Consider the following 19,757-nt stretch of genomic DNA (forward strand, 5'->3'; position numbering starts at 1 on the left):
CCAGGTGTTAATGTAACTTAAAGGTTTATTAACAGTTTGTGTAAGTATTCTAACACTCTAAGAAATAGTATGGCGTTTGCAGCTTGATCTGTCAGCCCGCTGTATCGGGTGCTTCTAACTTTCTGCGTGCAGTTAAGAATACGAACAAGGCACAGGACTTTTGAAAATGTGTTTCATGAAAAAAGTTGATTTTGAGTTTTCGCGGTTTAAGGTATGTCACCTCTCGAAGTGTCACTAGTGTTTTCGATTGATGCGTGTTTGATATTTTTCGGGAGTACCTATAGAACAACAGGTCATTGATACGTGAGCTCGAAAGCTGATTTTTCGTGGAGCATGTATTTTGTGAACCCATTGGAAACGGCTTGCCCATGATACCGATCTTATACTTTTGTGAAGCCACGCTTGTTGCACGATGGTTGTACATCCGTAAAGCCAGCATTTACTTGGTGCGAAATCTGATTTGTAGACAGGGTCCACTTGATCACACTGGCTTCTTCCTTTCGTGTCTCCTCCACAGCTTGGTGGCACCATGCACGATCCTGGTGGTGGTGGTGGTGGTGGCGGCGCCGTGCCTGCAAGTGCCGGCGCTGCCCCGGCCAGCGGGGCTGCGAGCGCAGGTGGTCCAGCGGCCAAGCGGCCCTACATGGGGCCCGCTCAGTACACGCAGTACCAGCAGAGGCAACCCTACCCAGGACAGCCGAGGCCGCCTAGCCAGGGATACCCGCAGCAGCAGGTAGGTCTCACTCTTCGACGTCCACTGCTGCTTGCACTGTTGTTACGGTGCTGATAAGGCTTATCTGTGGAGGGCCCGCAAGCATCATTCCTCTGGTTGCTTGGATAAAGAGAGGGCCAATGGCCGTTGCATTACCCGCATGGCCATGATCTAGAAGCTAGTAAATATTCAAGACTACAGCTACTCTGGCCAAACTTCTGATGTGCACAGCCTGCCGGTGACAAATTGCAGCTGGCTGATGACAAGTGGGGTGCATTCCGCACACTATTTTAGGCTTTTTTATTTTTAGAGTGAGCGTGATTTAATTGGCTGTTAAGTACGCATGCAAAAGTGTAAATGAGCAGTATCTGTAATGATTTTTCAAGGCCCTTGGCTTTAACTACAGCAAGCCCGAGGCCATTGGGAAGTTCTTTTTTGGTGAAAGGCTATGTCATACTTCACGGCAGTTGCTATCTGGCCTGAGTTTCAAGCGAAAATATTTGAGAAGCCAAAGTTACAATAAAGCTTTATACGGCTGTGTTAGACTTTTTCTTATCAATAGTAAACTTTGCTCCAATGACACTGAAATAATGCATGTTGTTTGACTAGTTGGTTAATCGATTTTGAAGAGGTGTCCAAACAGCGCGAAGCAAACAACGCAACACACTAGAGACACATAGAACATGCACAAACGGAGCACACACTGCACTTTGTATGCGCGTGTTATATCGTGTCTAACGTCTTGCTTCTCGCAGTTTGAACATGTCTTCAACTTCCACAGACACAACCACACAGGAACTATAGAGAGGGTGGGTGCTAATACAAAACATGCCACAAGTAGCCCCTACAGCATGTACTAATATTATGATAGCTTTTTGAGGTTGTTTAGAAAACCTGTAAATTATTAAAATCATGCTCAATAAAGCTTAGCACTGCTGTGTGGAAGTTGGAAAGTTGGACCGAGCATTAAAACACATTTTTGAAGCAGTCTTAGCCGTGAATCATATGAATTGAGTTTCTAATTTCTGCCTGGCACTTGAACTAAGAAAAATTACAAAAGCCCCTTTGTGAGTGCTCATTGCGTTTTCCTAGTTTATGCTTAGACATCTGTGTTGGGAGGAAACATGCAAGATATTGGTCACACTGGTGCATTTGTAAATGGGATTCATAGAACTTGGAGTTTCATTGTTGCTGAGGCAGTGCTGTGTGCGTTGTGTACTTGAATTTTTAGGGCCGTTGGCAACAGGGTGTGTTGCAATATCTCATTTCGATTTGTCAGTTAGATGATGGTGTCACAAGCGAACTTGCTGGCAGTGATAGGGGAGAGTTATTCCATATTGTAGAGTCAAGTTTCTACGAACAACAGCAGTTCGAATAGTTAATTGAGGTAGAATGAACTCTGATGATAATTTTAAAATGTCTCACATCTCAAAAGCTGTCAATGTGAAAACCAGCTCACATAAAAAAATATTTAATATACTGGGAAATTACAATTTATTTTCCATAGACAGAAGCAATTGGATATTAACTGGGAAATCAAATGAGAGCTGTATATTTTTTTAGGGTTAGCTAAGCACTTTTTAAAGTTATGCAAGCAATTGGGATGCAGTTACAGGACATCATCATCATCATCAGCCTGACTACGTCCACTGCAGGACAAAGGCCTTTCCCATGTTCCGCCAGTTAACCCGGTCCTGTGCTTGCTGCTGCCAATTTATACCCGCAAACTTCTTAATCTCTCCTGCCCACCTAACCTTCTGTCTCCCCCTAACCCGCTTGCCTTCTTTGGGAATCCCGTCAATTACCCTTAATGACCAGCGGTTATCCTGTCTACGCGCTACATGCCCGGCCCATGTCCATTTCCTTTTCTTGATTTCAGCTATGATATCCTTAACCCCCGTCTGTTCCCTAATCCACTCTGCTATCTTCTTGTCTCTTAAGGTTACACCTACCATTTTTTTTTCCATTGCTCGCTGCGTCGTCCTAAACTTAAGCTGAACCCAGTCTCCAGGTTTCTGCTACGTAGCTAAGTACCAGCAAGATACAGCTGTTATATACCTTCCTTTTGAAGGATAGTGGCAATCTACCTGTCATAATTTGAGAGTGCTTGCCAAATGTGCTCCACCCAATTCTTACTCTTCTAGTTACTTCAATCTCGTGGTTTGGCTCCGCGGTTATTCCCTGCCCTAAGTAGACATAGTCTTTTACAACTTGAAGTGCACTATTACCAAACTCGAAGCGCTGCTCTTTTCTGAGGTTGTTGTACATTACTTTCGTTGTCTGCAGATTAATTTTAAGACCCACCTTTCTGCTCTTCTTGTCTAACTCCGTAATCATGAGTTGCGATTCGTCCCCTGAGTTACTCAGCAATGCAATGTCATCGGCAAAGCGCAGGTTACTAAGGTACTTTCCAATAACTCTTTTCCCTAACTGTTCCCATTCTAGGCTTCTGAAAACCTCCTGTAAGCACGCGGTAAATAGCATTGGGGAGATTGTGTCCCCCTGCCTTACACCCTTCTTGATTGGTATTCTGCTGCTTTCTTTATGAAGCACTATGGTAGCAGTTGATCCCCTGTAGATTTCTTCCAGGATGCTTATATATACTTCATCGATGCCCTGATTCCGCAGTGTCTGCATGACGGCTGATATTTCTAATGAATCAAACGCCTTCTCGTAATCTATGAAGGCTATGTATAGTGGTTGATTATATTCTGAGCATTTCTCTATTACCTGATTGATAGTATGAATGTGGTCGATTGTCGACAGGACATGTGGTATGAATGTGGTCGTTCGACATCACTCGTACCATAATGCAAGTGTATCAAAGGAGCTACACTTGATTTTAGGTTATGTCCGCCATGGTAGAACAGAGGCTACTGTGCTGGGCTGCTGACTTGAAGGCCGCAGGTTCGATCATGGCCACGGCGGTCGTATTTCGATTGAAGCGAAACAGTAGAGGCCCGTGTACTGTGCATTGTCAGTGCAGATCAAAGAACACCAGATGGCCAAAATTTGTGGAGCCTTCCACTACGGCATATTTCATATTGGTATTGGGGTTTCGGAACACAAAACCCCCATATAATACGATATAGGTTTTAAGTTATGTTTTTCTCAAGCAGTGCTTTGCCTCATTTTTTTTCTTCACCTTGGTGATTGTTTGGCAATGGGCTGTACATTGCTGAGGCCACGCTTCTTCTTCTTTGTTGATCTCTCTCATGACCTAGGCAATTTTGTATCTTCTTCTCTATTTAGGCTTGTCCGGCCTATGCTGTTCTACAGTTAAAGGGGGCCCTGCAGCACTTTTTGAAGTAACTATTGAATAGCTCCATTTGTGGTGGCCTCTTGCAATGTCCTTGTAACTATGCAATGCCTCATGTTCAAATCAAACCTATCAATTTGGGTGCATGGCACAGTCATTTGGTAATAGCATCATTTGTAAAGAAAAAAGGAAGGATTTCTATTTAACTTCGAAAATTAGTTGTAAATTTGACGTCACGTGCTGCGCTATAATGTTCGGCTCGCATATTCTCGAAAGCCTCATCTACCAATGGGCAGCATTTTCTAATCACACCGACGAGATGTTGCTGGGCCCCTTCAATATGCGCTTATGTAGCTCTTTGTCTTTCATAATTGCGGCCAGAAAGAATAGTTGAAGTTCTGTAGGGGGTTCACTTTATAAGGCACCGTCATAGATATGGATCCATATTGGAGAAGCCGTTAAATAATGCATCATGTATACAAAGTAGGACACTCCAGAAGGCAGTTGACATTGTAGTGCTTTTTACTTGGTGATTTCACTCATCCTTCCTTTGAGACAGAAGCCGTGCATACCGCCATGCGTGAATCATTGGGTGTTCTCCTCTGATGGATTCTGTCATTCTCCATGTTGTCCAAAACATTCATATTTCAGCACTTTCTGAAGCCATGCATGCCACTCGGGTGGTGTGCAACATACACTACACATGTGCTGCATAGAGCGCCGCTGTGGTCCTACAAACTTGTTTTTGCACTGTACACTAATGCCTCGTTATCGAAAAATGTCGAAAAATGTCTCAAAATCAGCAAGCTGAAATTTTTTGTGGTACTGAACATTTTCCTATAGGTTCCACGTAGATGCTTTCCGCAAATTGCGAAGTCTCAACCCAGCAACATATCAACATTGCAAAGCAACCCTTTGGCAGGTCATGTGACACATGCGCTTAGCAGGAAGCCTCTCTGCCCACGCTTGGTGTAGTTTGTTTTGTTCACTTTGTGCAGTGCACATGATTTTAAGAGTTGCGACTTCCGCTCATCTGCGCAAAGTAAGGGGTACGGATTTTTCGCTGACTGTGAGGAGTGGCAACTTACTGTGAGTGTGGCAAGCATGGCGTCAAAGTATTGCAAGTCCTTAATGTTGGGAAAAAAAAAGGTTGCCCTAATTAAGGAAATGGAGAAAGGAGGCCGAACGAAATCGAGCATCACTCTGGAATTCGGTATCCCTTTGTCTATGCTTTCGACAGTGCTGAAAAACAAGCAGGAGGTGCTGGATAGATTTCAGCAGAGCTTCTCCAGCCAGTGGAAGCGGGCTAGAGAGCCGAAGTTCCCAGACGTTGGAGCTGTATTGATGCTATGGCTGCTAAACGCCAGAGCAACCAATCTTCCCGTCACCACAGCAATAATGATGGAGAAGGCAGCTCTGGCATTTCAAATGGGGCACACGGATTTCAGTTTTATCAGCGGCTGGCTTGTCCGCTTCAAAAAATAAGGAACAGTGTGGCGTTCATGTTAATGCATAGCAAGAGTGGCACTGTTGACGCAGCTACTGCAGACAATTTGTGCAGCAGCCGGCTCGCCAAGTTGAGGGAGAGTTACGCCGACAGCGACATTTTCAACCTTGACGATGCAGCACTTTTTTTATAAAATGTTTCCGAGCCGGCATTTTCACACCGAAAAGTGGAGTGTGCTCGGTAGTGAAACAATTGAAGGACAAGGTCACTGTCCTTTTCAAGGCAAATACCACAAGTTAAGAGAAGCTGCTGTTACTCATAATTAGCAAAGCTCTTAAGCATAAGTGCTTTAGAAATGCATGCCTGTGCAATGGGGTTATCTATCGTGTGAATAGAGCAGCGTGGATGACTGCTACTCTTTTCGAAGAGTATGTTCGCGCTATAGATAACGAGGTGGCCAAGAAAAACAGAAAAGTTGTTTTTCATTTTTGACAGCTGCCCAGGCCACTGCAAAATAGAGTTTGGAAACAGTGGCAGCCGAGTTTCTGCCTGCAAATATGACTTCTGTGCTGCAGCCGATGAACCAAGGTGTGATCGAAGTCGTCCGAAAAATCCACTGAAAGGACCTTCTTAGCAGAATTTCGTTGTCTTACTAAAAAGGCAAAGGCAAAGAAATTGACCTGCTGGGAGCAGTACACATTCTCAGCAGTGCTTGGCAGCAACTTCGTGCAATGGCTATTGCCAACTGCTTTCCGCACACTGGGTTTTCACATGCTGCCGGTTTGCCAGAAGTAGAGACGGCAGAGAGTGATGACTTCTCAGACTGTGAGGAAAATTTATCAGGAGGTCACTAAGCTTGCACGTGACGGTACCTCCGAAAATGACATGACATTTCTGAAGTATGCACTGTGTGAGAAGTATGTGCCAGTGACCAGGGAAGTGACGGACGATGAAATCATTCAAACGGCCACTAACGAAGGGGACAGTTGGAGACAAGGACAATGACGAACTACCTCGAGACATGCCGACATCTTCTTGGATGAGAAATTTGCTGCGCTTGCTTCGAAATAAGGTCAAGGGCAGTGGTGGGACAGATAGACTGATCTGATGCGTCAAGCAGCTGGAGGACGCCTTCCTAGGCCAGAGTACGACCACAAAGCAGACGAGCATTAGGCAGGTTTTCTCTTCTAAATAATATGGCAGTGCAGCAAAACCCAGCCGGTTAAAGGATCTTTTGTGTTATTTGTTTCTTTTTTAAACCTGCGCGAAAAGAAACATAAGAAACCGCCGCTGAAGAGCCAATAAGTAGTAGTGATCTTTCTGAAAAGAGCCGATTTTTTTCCAGTGATTAGTACAACTTTGCTTATCTCGAAAATCTGTGTATCTCGAAATTTTCCCTCGTTCTTACAACTTCGAGTTAACGAGGTATTACTGTATTCCGGTTGCTTACTCGTGCTGCTCACTAGCGTGAACCAATAATCTATTCTTTACAGTTGATAGCGGCTCTAACGGCTATGTCTTGTTTGCAGGCAGTGGTGTCTGCTCGAACTTTGATGATCATTTGTGCCAGTTGGTGGCCCTTCTGCTGTGTGATTTATGTAAACACATCTATGTTTTTACATATAACCGTTCCAGTCAAGATAAAGAGAAAAACATATTACTCCTTCCAAGGTAGCCTCCAGAGCTCGAGGGCTTGTGACTGACACCTACGTGAGGATATCTGTCCCAATCACCGAAGAACTCACTGGACTTTTTAAAATAAAGTTGCTTCATCCTCATTATTTCTAATGAATGGGTATGCCATGAAAGGAAGAACTTGTGTGTGACATTTTTGAAGCAATTTAGAGCTCCTGCTTTCACATTCATTAGTTACGCACTGAAGCCAGGAGAATGAAGTTTAATAGAGACACTCAAAAGCTGCCTTTCTTGCTATAAAAGCACGAAGCTTAAAGTTATTGCCAATCCCTTATGCAACATATTGTACTACAAAAACTAACAGCAACAACTCGAGCACATACTTCTAGTCATCACTTCTAGTACTGCATACTGTGGGAGTGTTCGTATGATATTAAAATGGTTACGCATTCATTGCTTATTTAGTTTGTCCCGTACTCTTTACACAGACAGTTTGTGACAGGGCTCGTTACATAAGACATAAAGTGGCTTTTCGGTTTTTCGAGCAGTAATGAAATTAGATTCACTTAGAAGGCACGTGGTTTTAGTGACAGTATGCAGGCATTGTCAAGATTACTTAAGTTGTGCCTGTTACAATTTAGTCAAGCGAAATTTGGTGGCTTTTTAGTGACACATTCGCTTCTTCTAACTGCGGCTCTTTTTGTCTTGTGCAGATGTCGCCTTACCCAACTGGTCCCCAGCCGCCACCTGGGCAGGTGGGTGGACCCCACCCACCCTCGCCTGCACCATCACCTCACCAGCAGGAGAGGCCCACACCACCGCCCCAAGCCCAGGGTTCGGCGTCACCATCTCGGGGTGGTGGCCCCGACGGTCCTCCATCTCGGCAGGGCACGCCCAACTCTCACCCTTCGGCCTACGGTGGCTACCCGCCTTCTTCCTCGTCTTCGGCTGTGGGGCCTCCCTTACCACCCACCTCGGCCTCGTCGTCATCTCTGTCCTCCTCTGCATCAGTGGCCCCTACGTCTTCGTCCTCCTCGTCTTCTTCCTCCATGTCTTCATCAGGTGCGCCAGGACTTTCAGTGTCGCAGCAGCAGCAACAACAACAGCAGCAGCAGCAACATCAACAGCAGCAGCATCAACAGCAGCAACAACATCAACAGCAACAACATCAACAGCAGCAACATCAACAGCAGCAACATCAACAGCAGCAGCAGCAACACCAGCAGTCGGTAAGTTGGGGTTCCCTTCACTCTAGATAATGTGCCAGCCAGGGCATCGCATGGGCAGAGTTGGAATGGCTCTGTTTGATGTGACCAGGAGCACCTTCATTTAAATGTCCATTCAGAACATTGGCAGCATCTAGATTGCGTTACCAATATGCATTCGTCAAACAGCACTATTGAGATATAGGTGCAAAGCTTTTTTCTTTTTTATGTCAGTATGCACTAGAATACTAAGGCCTCTGTGGTTTTGTGTTGTTGCCTGAAATATAAGGGTGCCGCGCGGAGAAAAAACTAAAAAAATTTTATCTTGTATTTTTGAGAAGATTTCTGAAAACGTATTGAACAGTCAGAATTGCAACATTCTATATTGTTCTAAAAGTTGAATTACTTGGCATCATTCTTTCTTCATGCTGCACTACCTTACTGTTACTTAAGAAGGCTTTGAAAGCATAGCAGGTATATATATATATTTTTTTTTTCTACCTCTTTATTTCTGAAATTTAGTAGAAAACATGAATTGGCGTTATGTATGAATTGGCGTTATGTGATAAAGTGAATTTGTGCATCATATTAAGATAGGCACAGGGGGGTTTTGCACCTGATTCATCTCACGACCGTCCTCGGACACCTTACTGAAACAAAAGAGGAGTGCCATAACCCACCAGTGGACACACATTAACTTGTGGACATCACAAGTAGAACTCCATTAAAATTTCAATCAAAGAAAGTTTTTTCCCACAGTCTTTCGTACTGCGTCTTCCCGTATGTCATTAAATGTCACTACCCAAGGAATACCACAGCCTATCCAACGTGCCACCAGGTGGACCCACGCTCCTGTGCACAATGCATGGTAGAAGAGCAGAATCACACTAGGCCGACCACCCTGTGAATTGCACCTGGAATGTGCGGTTTATTGCTTCCTACCCATCACAGACGGTGCTTACCATTGCCACACCAACAACGGAGTGCACTGGTACATAGGTGCACCCTATTGAGACATGTAGTAGGTGCTTTGTAACTTTACAAAATGCGTTGGAAGTACTATTGTGAGGAGAGTACCTCGCAGCTGTACGTGCTGTAGGTGCCCAAAGAAAGTCGCAGAGTAGCTCTTCCAGCTTACTCCTTCACTGCTTTGTGTCCCGCGCAGGCCTTGCGATTTTTTTCTCATCCCACCTAGCTTCCACCGTGTGCAACGAATGCCTTCAATGCTTGAGGCTTTAGCAGAATAGGCGGAGTGAGGACTTTTTGCTAAAAGGAAGTAATGATGTTCCACTCCAAACGACAGCTGTTGATTTGCAGTACATATATGTAATGTAGCCACAGAGCTAATACTAGTCGGCAAGAAAACCCCACTAGCAGCCTACTATTGAACCACGAGAGTGTGAGCACTGAAAGCATGATCGAGTGTAAAACACTGTGGTGGCAGAGTGAAACTCTGCATGGATATCTCCTGGTGACAAAGCGAGTATACCTTCTTTTTGTACCTTTATATTTTGGAACGAATGACAGTGTGATCAAATGTTAGTACGGTACATATTCATAGACTCAACCTGGATATCAAATGTGCGTTTGATTGTTAGCCCTAGTTTTATACTTACTATTTGCTACTACAGTTTCAGACTTTGGATGACCGTCCACGCCTTTTGAAAGGGAGTTTATGATCACCCAGATTTTATCCCTTCAAGGACTCCTCTAGTATTCTACAGAGCACTAAGTGTCGTCACTGGTACTACTACTATTGCAATTCTCGCACGGTGGCCACAATGCACAATCCACGTAGATTTTCAAACTTGTGTTGCATCTTTGCATGTGTTTACTTTTTAGGCCCTTAGCATGCTTTAAAGATTATCCAGCTTGTTCCAATACCATTACATGTTTGCGTGCTTCCACCATGCGTGAAAGGAAGAGGCCGGCTTGACATATGTCAGGCTGTGGAATACGGATGTAAAATAAATAGATGTGACATTCGGGATCAATGAGAAACTTTGGCCCTGGCATTGCTTTTGAGAGCCTTTCAGTAACGTGAGCGTCAGTTTTTTTTTTTTTTCGGACTTCGGTATATTGTGAGAACTTCAATATTCCGGAAGAGAACCACAGATATTGTGCAGTGAAGTGGCTTGCATTCCTTCGGCTGCGAGAGGATGGAATAGGTTGTAGATGCTGCCTCGTGAAAAAGAGGCATCTGGACGGAGGAATGGTTGACCAGATCTGCCATGCCGGCTCTTCTGCCTGTGAGGACATCGTCTCCTCCACTGCACCTCCACTTTCTCAATGTAATCACATTTGTTTGGTGAATGTTCTCATCCTTCTTTACATCTCTCTGGAACAGGCCCGTCTGCTCAACACCAATGCAATCAGATGACATTGTCACAGGAGAAATGGCGACGTTTATTACATCATTAGCGATATTTGCCTGCTACATTATTACTAAGTATCTTTAGGTTATAGCACCTTAGCATGGTGCTAAACTTCGTGTACAATAATAACCATTAGTATAAAAGAGACCAAGCCAGTTTATAGTAGAAACCCAACAGGATAACAGCATTTGGTCCCATAGCGTACTTGGCGCCTTTGCATAATGTTAAGATGGAAAACCTAAAGCTCTTCACAGGAGAGTGAAGAAGATTCATCAATATGGTGACGGTGGTTTGCTGCAGCTTCATCGATTTGTAGCTTTGCTACAACACTCTGTTCACTCCTGATTGGAGGTTTTCATCTTCGATTTTTATGGGAGGGTTGTTTACTAGCGTGCCACTTTCCCCATTCATAGTCCTCCCCATCTCTGAATGAGCGTGCCGCTGCTATCTGCCGTTCCGTTCAGACAAAAATGAAGTATTCATTAAAAACTTATAGCCTTGCTTCTTCCCTCTTCTCCCTTCTTGTTTTTTAATTTTCAGGGCTTGGTAGTAGCCCCATTTTATTCTTTAAATTGGATCGTTTGATAATAATGATCTTTATATTTGTTTTTGTTCACGACTGTTGCAGAGACTCTGCTTTTTGTTTTTGGAGGAAATTTGGTGGGATGTTTATCATTTGAACATTGGCTGGGTCATCTTTAGCCACATTTGTTTCTGTGTCTGCATTTGGTGTCAAAAACGATATGCGGCCTAAAAGCTCTACGTATGTTTCTTAAGCCGTGGTGAGTGTCTGTGTGCTATTTTGTGCCTTTTATCAATACTATCTCCACTCATAATCTCCTACAGTTAATAATTTTACGAATGGGTTACGTGCAACTAACACATTCTTTGTTCCTGTTCCGCATACCCTATACTGCTGTGCATTGGTTGGCCATTTATCCATAGAAGTTGGAGATGACGCGTTGCATTATTGTGAACATAGTTTTCCTTAAAAAAAAAAAGAAGTACTGTGAGCCATTCTAAGGTAAATGACCACCAAAGCTGTTTAGCGTGCGAGAAACGCGACACGGTGAAGGCCAACTAGTTTGGTATCAAGAGCCAGGTTCTCGACAATGCCCATAAATATGCAAATGACTGTGCAGAGTCTGCCGGTACACATTGCACTGCCTTTGAGTTGCTGAGTGAGCGCAGTTCGCTCACCAAGTGCCCACCTACAAGACCAAGTTCTCAATCTCGAAACACGATTTGTCCTGTCCGACTTACTGCATGCTGTTGGCATGCATTAATATTGGCCGCTTACTGTCGTCGCATGCATTCCTCGTCCCTTCATATTTTGTGCGTGCACGTTGCTCTTTCAGAGTGTGGAAGAGCACTTTATGTGGCTGTATCGTAGCAACTGGAGAACACGGAAGGAACTTATGCCATACTTGCCAGCTGCTGTTTTCACTTAGTTCGAAATGCTCCAGCATAAACGACTGCTGCCACCTTGAGCAGCCTGTGGAAACTGGCAAAATTTTGGCGGACACTATCAATACACGATACCCTTGTCATTTGCAGGTTTAAAAGAGAGACAGAGAGAGGAGGAGGTACCGCATTTTTATTTCTAGAGATTGTTGTCCATTGGCTGAAAAGTCAGCCTGGGCTCTTCTTTTTGCGGAAATGCATTTGAACAAACATGATGGTACTTAAATGAAAATTTATTTTTTATGTATGTTCGTGCACACAAAGTTGTATGCCAATTAATTTGTAGAGAAAAAAAAAACGTTAGTGCCTGAAAGTTTGGAAGCATGAGCTTAGCATTGCTAACAACCTTGCTGGTGCGTCTCGTGTGCTAACCGAAGTCCATTTATTGCGAATATTTCGGTGAAAAATGCAAACAAAAAAGAAAAAAAGTGAGAAATAACAATACAAGAGAAGGGCGCCGAGCCCTCCTTCTTCCTCTTTTGTGATCGTGATAAAATATGTGCCACCCACAGTGTTGCCTTTAGCGGCCGCAGCGTCGCGTTGCGCGCGAGGGTGCGGGTTCGATTGCTGACCATGGATGCCGCATACCGACGAGGCGAAAAATGTGGTGTATTGGAATTCCACCCACAGTTATGTGCCACTTAACTAAAAGACGAAATGAAGGACCAGGTAGTTCCTACTACTCTCGCCATACGGGTTGTTTCACCCATATTACTGTGACGGTGTAAATTTTATTGTGTTAACGCCCTTCTTTAGTTGTCTCCCCATAACAATGCCTAGATTTTGAGACGTTACACATATATATCTAATTTTAAATTATTTAAAAGAGTATTCAACTGGTCCAACCGCAAGGAGACCATCGATCTCCGCGTCAGCCGAACGGCAGGAGCGCCGCAGTTCCCCCTAGCGATCGCCGTCCGAAGCACCGCTCGCGATCGTGACCCCCTCATCCGCCGCGAGGTCTCGCTAACTGTGAGAGGGGGACAGAACGCGCGTGTGCAAAAGACAGGTTTTCTCGATGACGCCGGGGAAGGGCAGAGATCAAGGAAAAGAGAGTATCGGCGCGCGCGCTCATTTTTCCAATTCATTCGCCCAGATTACGTCACGCCCCAGTGCCCCGGCGAATTAGTGACCGGTGCACGAGCGTTCTCGCTCGTTCGCTCACTTTCCCCCCGCTGCGCCGCTACGTGGATGATGACGTGGGTTGCGTTTTCTTTTTTTTTTTTCGTTGTTTCTTAAGCCGGTCTTTTGGAAACTCGTGACTTGTTTGTACCGTAGCTCGCATCAGTTACAACGCTTTTACATACGTCCTTCTTGATCGATTCTTTTCTAGTGCACACACACACACACACACACACACACACACACACACACATATATATATATATATATATATATATATATATATATATATATATATATATATATATGAGTATGATGTTGTGACCTGCTCACACGTGCGTAAGAATGAGGCACTATCTCCGAAAATGCGTACGTGCGTGTGTATTAATTAAGCCCGTCGTCGTCGGGGTGCTCTCCGCTAATTGGTGCGCGTCGTCAGCGTCTGTAGCCGCGCTTTTAATGACACTCGTTATCAGCCAGTGCTGACGATGACGTCCCTTTTTTTTCCCCGATGCGCACACGAGCGGGGCCGGTGAAAATGATACCGCGCGGCGATCGCTTTTTTTTTTTTTCCGGCTGTCTCCGGCAACCCTAGCCCTGCAATGCTGCTGTATAAATTGTTATAGGAGGCCGACTAAGTGGCTGCGAGTGATTAGTAACATCGTGCCACCGTTCGTTGCCGCTTGCGTGCTTTGTGGCGGCGTTAGCGAGAAAAATTATTTCGCATGTGTTAATTGAGTGGCGGCATTTCACAATGCGAAGTGCTCTTTCCACAAAATGCAGGTACAGCCGCGGCCACGTCTCTGTAGAGCGCTCGATCGAGCAGCCGGTCTTTGCTCTGCTGGCCGAAATTTTGAGGCAGTTTCGGGCTCTGAAGTGGTGTATCAGGAGCATGCATGGCCCAGTTGTCAGGCTGACCACGCTAGAGCCTGATACTGACTGCCCCAAGGTATCGTTCCGCAGAGCAACAACCGGCTGTTCGCGTGCTCTACACAGACGTGGCCGCGGCTGTACAACAGGAGGCGACGTCGTTTCAAGAATTGCACCATATTGTAATATAAATTTTGGCTACATTAACTACGTACCTCTATAACTATAGTCAATAAGTTAAAGTGTCAAGTTAAGGGAAGTCATATTGAACCATTGCGTCCGGAATGGTAACGAAGTATTATTTGAAACGTGTTCAAAAAAAAAAAAATAAACTAGGGCTCTGCAAGAGTTTTTTTTTTTTTTTGGCATGCCATGTAAATAAACACTGCAGATCTGTAGTCGAGGCTCCTGAGAACACGCGAGGTGAACATTGTGGCTAGACATGTGGCCAGGAATTTACCATTACTTTTTCGATGTCGGCTAGAAATCGTTCCTTCTTCTCTGGACAAATGATGCTATTGGCCCAAAAGGACAGTTCCATAATTCCAAAGTCCTCGGCCATCGGCTAACTTGAGCGTCGTAAGCCGCCTAGCCTCCGCGGGATGTGCAAACGTGCTTCGATGTAGAAAAAGTAGAAAAAGTAAAATTGTGGTCAAGGTCATAACGTGTGCCGCTGAACGGATGCATCGTCCTGCCTCTTTTTCATCACCTTCCCCTCCTCTTTTGCGTAACTTTTAGTGGGCTGCCTGATAGGAAAGAGAGAGAAATCGCCTGGCGCGTGTGACAGATGCCTGTAACTTCGTTCGCACTAGACGGATTCTCAAGGAAGGAAGGGAGAAGGCAGGGATGTTAACCAAGAAGACATCCGATTGGCTACCTTACACTGTGGGATTAGGGAAGGGGACAATAAAGATGAGAAAGAGGGAAGAGAAAGAAAAAAAAAGGGAGATGCGGACAGTAAATTCACTGCAGCCTGTAGAACTCCGCAAGTCAGAGGCGTTCACCCAAACCCGTCGTCCTCAAAAAAACACAAGAGGGCTTTCACAGCCTTGTGGGCTGTCGAGGGATGTGAATGGTGCTGTAATAGGACCAGCACACAAAGAGGCCGGTCATCCAGTCACCTCAGTGCGTTGGCAACTGGTCTTTCTGAGGCAAATCGGATTCTGAAAAATTCTGAAAATTTTTGCGGCTGTCAATTCCTGAGGCACTAGGGTACTTTTACGAGTCCATGCGGTGATTACTTGTGTCAGGGCTCCTCTAAGTGAAATCCAGCCGGACTTTGACCTACATTTTCTCTCGCTGCAAGTACCCGCTGGTACGAAATCAGTGTCAACAAAGTTGTTGAACGAACAATATGTCTGCATAAGCTGCATTAGCGCTTCGTTGTAGCGTTTCTCTTAGTGTGCGATTCAGGTTGAGTTGTTGCTGCAGTATCTGAGTCCAAGCAGTAGTGCGAACGGTGGTGGCAAAACCCGATTAAGATTTCTGCACAGACGGGAGTGGTAATTAAGGAAGACCTTGATGAAGTGCCGGAATATGAACCGAATCCCGGCCGCGGCGGCTGCATTTCCGATGGAGGCGTAAATGTTGTAGGCCTGTGTGCTCAGATTTGGGTGCACGTTAAAGAACCCCAGGTGGTGTAAATTTCCGGAGGCCTCCACTACGGCGTCTCTCATAATCATATGGTGGTTTTGGGACGTTAAACCCCACAAATCAATCAATCAATCTTAAACCATCGGGATTTCAGCTTCGTTGGTTAATCGCCTGCATAGCAGTGGCGTGGTCAGGGAGTGGCACTCCATGTTCCCCTGAAATGATATTTCGCCATGGTGTTGAGAGCGAAAAATGACCATTCGAAGAAGGTGTTCCCCCACTCCCGAAAAAAAGAAAAAAAAATCTGCCTACGCTTCTGATTTGTAGGGAGTGTTCCGGTGATGGTGATTTTCCAGTATGGCAGGTCGCTTTGCGGTCTCTCCGAAGTTCAAGCTGTCGACGCTCCAGCGAACCTTGGACGTCGGGACAACCACGTGCTGCCGCTGCTTAGGGGTGAATCAGCGTTTTGGCTCCGCTCCAAGCATCTCTCTCTCGTCCTTGTGTCACCCTGCGAAGGCGCGGCTGCATTTGGAAGTGAGGGCAAGATCGCGCGCGTTTCGTCAGCTCGTACAAAGACTTGCGAAGCAGCTGATTCGTCTCACGTCTGGGCGCGTTTCGCTTTTTCGTCGGCGCCATCGTCTATCAACGATCATGAGAAAGTAGTTAGTTCATCGCCTGCGAAGCGTACGGCATAGTGTTTCGTGTTTGCTTTGGCGCTTACACAGTAAATCTACTTAGAAGTGTAGCAGCTTGGGCTAGTTGGTATGGCATGACGATAGTTATAGCGCGAGAACAAAACGACGACACAGAGGCAAGGAGGACACGAAGGACACGAGTGCTGTGGCGTCGTGCCTTCCCAGGTACGCACTACCACTGTAGCCCCTGTACGCTCGGCATCGCCGTGTTCTCTAGCGCCGTCCGCGGCGTCGCCTGCCAACCGAACGAGGCACTGACGCATGCGTCATTCGCGCAATGAGCTGCGCAACGCGAGGGTGCGTCGTTGGCTGCCGAGTCTTCACCGCTGAGGCCGATTGCTGACGCCGGTTTTCGGTTTCCTAGTTCTGTGCACTGCCGGGAAATTTCGCTGAGTGTGGTGGAGGGCATCATAGAGAATCGGCTTGACTGCTTCTACGACCGCGTCCAGACATTCGAAAGTGAAGTTGTCGATGGGGGTACAGAGCGCATTGGGACATGTACCGATTTAACTGCTCCAGTTTGATGGAAGCGCCAGAAAAGTTGACAGCCAGAAATAATAATAATAGTAATAATAATAAAACGCAGCAGTTACGAGTTTAAAGGGCAATCTGTCATTGCTAGTGCGGTGCTTCTTACGGGCAAGCTCTGACTTGTTGGTTGTACGTGGTGTTTGGCACGTCGTTCATAACTCCTGACCGTCTTGCTTTCTAAAGCATGACGTGACATTCGTAAAACCTTATCCCGGGAGGTGGTTTGCGGGCGTAGAAATGGTTGCGGACAGCGGTCGATATTAATTGCAATCTATTGAACATTGTTTTTGGGTGACAGCACAACAGGTGCAGAGGTGCGGCCACATAGAGAGGAATCGGTTTCATTGTTATTGTTCCTAATTTCAGTATTAGCGAACAAGAGTAGCTAATTGTGACGACACTCGAATGACGTGAGCCGAATCCTCGTTGACATTGTTTTAAACTCAGTAGAAACGGGCGAAGTTGCTCAACTGTAGCTGGAGTAGAAAAAGTACCGCGAGAGATCGGCACCATCGGGATACGAACGAGGCACGTGGGCGTGTCGTTCAGGAAGCGCCGTCTGAATGAATGAAAGATGCGCGAATGAATGACGGAGCCACGAGGGTCAGCGGCGGGTTGAGAGGGACGGAGGGAGGGCACAGCCTTTGGCGGCACGGCAGCAGCCGCTCCTCCTCCCCCTTGCGCTCTCGCGGCGTTCCTTCTTCGGCCGTGACACTGAACGAGCGTCGTCGGCTAAACGGAAAGGGCCGACCCTGAGGTAATAATAAACAGAACGGGAAATTAAAAAGAGGGGAAAAAAAATGGATGGCGGCTAGCGCCGGAATGAGAGCGAGTCCGCGGAAGAAGAAACGGCTTGCTCGAGCAGTGGCAGCAACAACAGCGGCCACGCGAGCGACGATTTTTTTTTTTTTTTTGTTCTGGCCTGGAAGAAGAGAACGAAACGAAAAGCAACAGCAGCAGTAGCAACGAGAGAAGAAAGTAACGCCGCGCCGGTGGAGAGAACCGGGGGGAGGGGGGGGGGGCACACTCTGTGGTGGTTGGTTCTATAATTGAGACTCCGCGGGAGCGGCGTGTGCCACGTACTCAACCTTCCGCATCTTTCTTTCTTTCTAACCCTTGTTATTCGTCGGTGTTTAACTTTCGAAGCACTTTGCCTTTACTTGCCAAAGTTTCAGGCGCCCCGGTTTGTTTTGTGTCACAGTGTTACGTTTGATTTCTTCTTGTTTATGGTCTTTTGTAATGCGTGGCCTACTGGGGAAGGCGGCCGTAGGTGGTTTCGAGCGTGATTTCACGGTGTATTGAAGAAGCAAAAGGTCGTGTTTAGCCCCTCTCCCCCCCTCGTCGTACGCGAACGGTGCTTGCGTTGTCAGCTGTCGTTTTATGCCGAAGAAAGGGAACGGCCCACGTAATTTTTTTTTCGGTTCCGAGGTTTCGTTTAAGCGCAGACCCAAATAAAGTTCTTTTCGGTTCATTTCAAATTTAGGGAAGTGCTCCCCCTCCAAGTTGAGAAGGCCGTGAAAGACGCTAGGATCGTTATATTGCGAAGGGGGAACATTTCCATTAAGTCTACACTGAGATGCGAGTTGATACATCTGAACGAGTTTTTATCCTTTTATCTGTATAAGCTGCTGGCTAATGTTTGCAGTGCACCTGCTGGACTCGCTGATTTTGTCTCGCTTTCATACACACACGAACACTGATAGTAGAGTTGCCAGCCAGCGATATATATATATATTTAAAGACCTGTTAGGTGGCGCTATTGTAAATGCACGTTCATTACATAACGTCAAGCGTCGTGCCGTACGTTCGATGGACGTCTTATCTTCGCGCGTGGTGTGTGTGCTTTTCCCGGCGGTTACCTTCACATCGTGGGTCGGTGCGTGGAGTTCACCGCGCGCATGGCGATAAGGGCACGGTGATTTTCTTCTTCCGCCTTGGCTGGCGTTGCCTTTTTTTAATTCCCCGCCGACCTTGGCATGTGTCGTGCAAAGGACGCGATGTTATCGACAGCGTAAAGCGTAACCCTGCGCTCGCTGTACTTTTTTTTTTCATTCTTTATTCCTACCGCCTGTTCAGAACGCCGAGTCGTGCCGTCTCATCAGCGACGTTCTCGTCTTTTTCCTTCCTCCTCGTGCGTCCTTGCGTGTTAGTCGTTCCGCTGCCTCCTTATCTCGACAGTCAGATAAGAGGTGCGTCTTGCGCTGTCGTTGGGAGCTCGCAATGCTTAGCCGGCTGGCTTTATGACGCACGCCGCTCGCCGTGTCGTTCCGCCCATTGCTCTTGTTATCTCACCTGGTAACTTTCGCGACGGTTTCCGGCGGTCTGTGATGCGCCGCTGTCGATGGCGAAGGTTGTTTGTTGGTGAAAAACTATACGACGTTGTCATTTGATGCATACGTGTAGTCCTGATTCGCACCTGGTTTGGCGGTGTTGAAATAACGCCTCTCGAGGCTTATCTTCGCACGCAAATTGTCATCTCGCTGCTGTGCTTGCAGGTCACGTGGCGCACGTGTTGTCAGCGTAACGTACATTTACTGACTGGAGAAGAGCAGGTGTGATGTTATTGAAAAACATTGCGATCATGACAGCAGATGATTGTTGCTTGGAGACTAGATAATGCTCAAAGAGTGTAGGCATTTTTTTGTTGTTCTTGTCTTACTCAATACAGCTTTTATTCTAGGGTGGTGCCACTTGGCATGGCTGCTCTTCTTTCCTTTTCCCTTTTGTATTTCTACAATCGTGTAGCATTTGCAAATGTGCTTTTATTACTAGTAAATATTAAAACAAATTATGGAATGTCCTACTAGTCGCACTAATGACATCCTGTAAACTTCTCGGTTGTCAGTCGA

The 19,757-nt window shown here is 46.0% G+C and overlaps 1 protein-coding gene across 3 annotated transcripts in view; it reads left to right on the forward strand.

Moving 5' to 3' along the window:
- Positions 1-19,757, forward strand: part of LOC119174481 (trithorax group protein osa) — a 186,209-nt gene that overhangs the window by 65,081 nt on the left and 101,371 nt on the right. For all 3 annotated transcript variants that reach the window (XM_075895575.1, XM_075895577.1, XM_075895576.1), the window contains exons 2-3: positions 518-733; positions 7,767-8,282. In XM_075895575.1, the coding sequence (XP_075751690.1) occupies positions 518-733; positions 7,767-8,282 (732 nt within the window). The remainder of the gene's footprint in view (positions 1-517; positions 734-7,766; positions 8,283-19,757) is intronic.

Source organism: Rhipicephalus microplus, chromosome 5 (genome assembly GCF_043290135.1).
Source record: "Rhipicephalus microplus isolate Deutch F79 chromosome 5, USDA_Rmic, whole genome shotgun sequence".
Classification (NCBI taxonomy): Eukaryota; Metazoa; Arthropoda; class Arachnida; order Ixodida; family Ixodidae; genus Rhipicephalus; species Rhipicephalus microplus.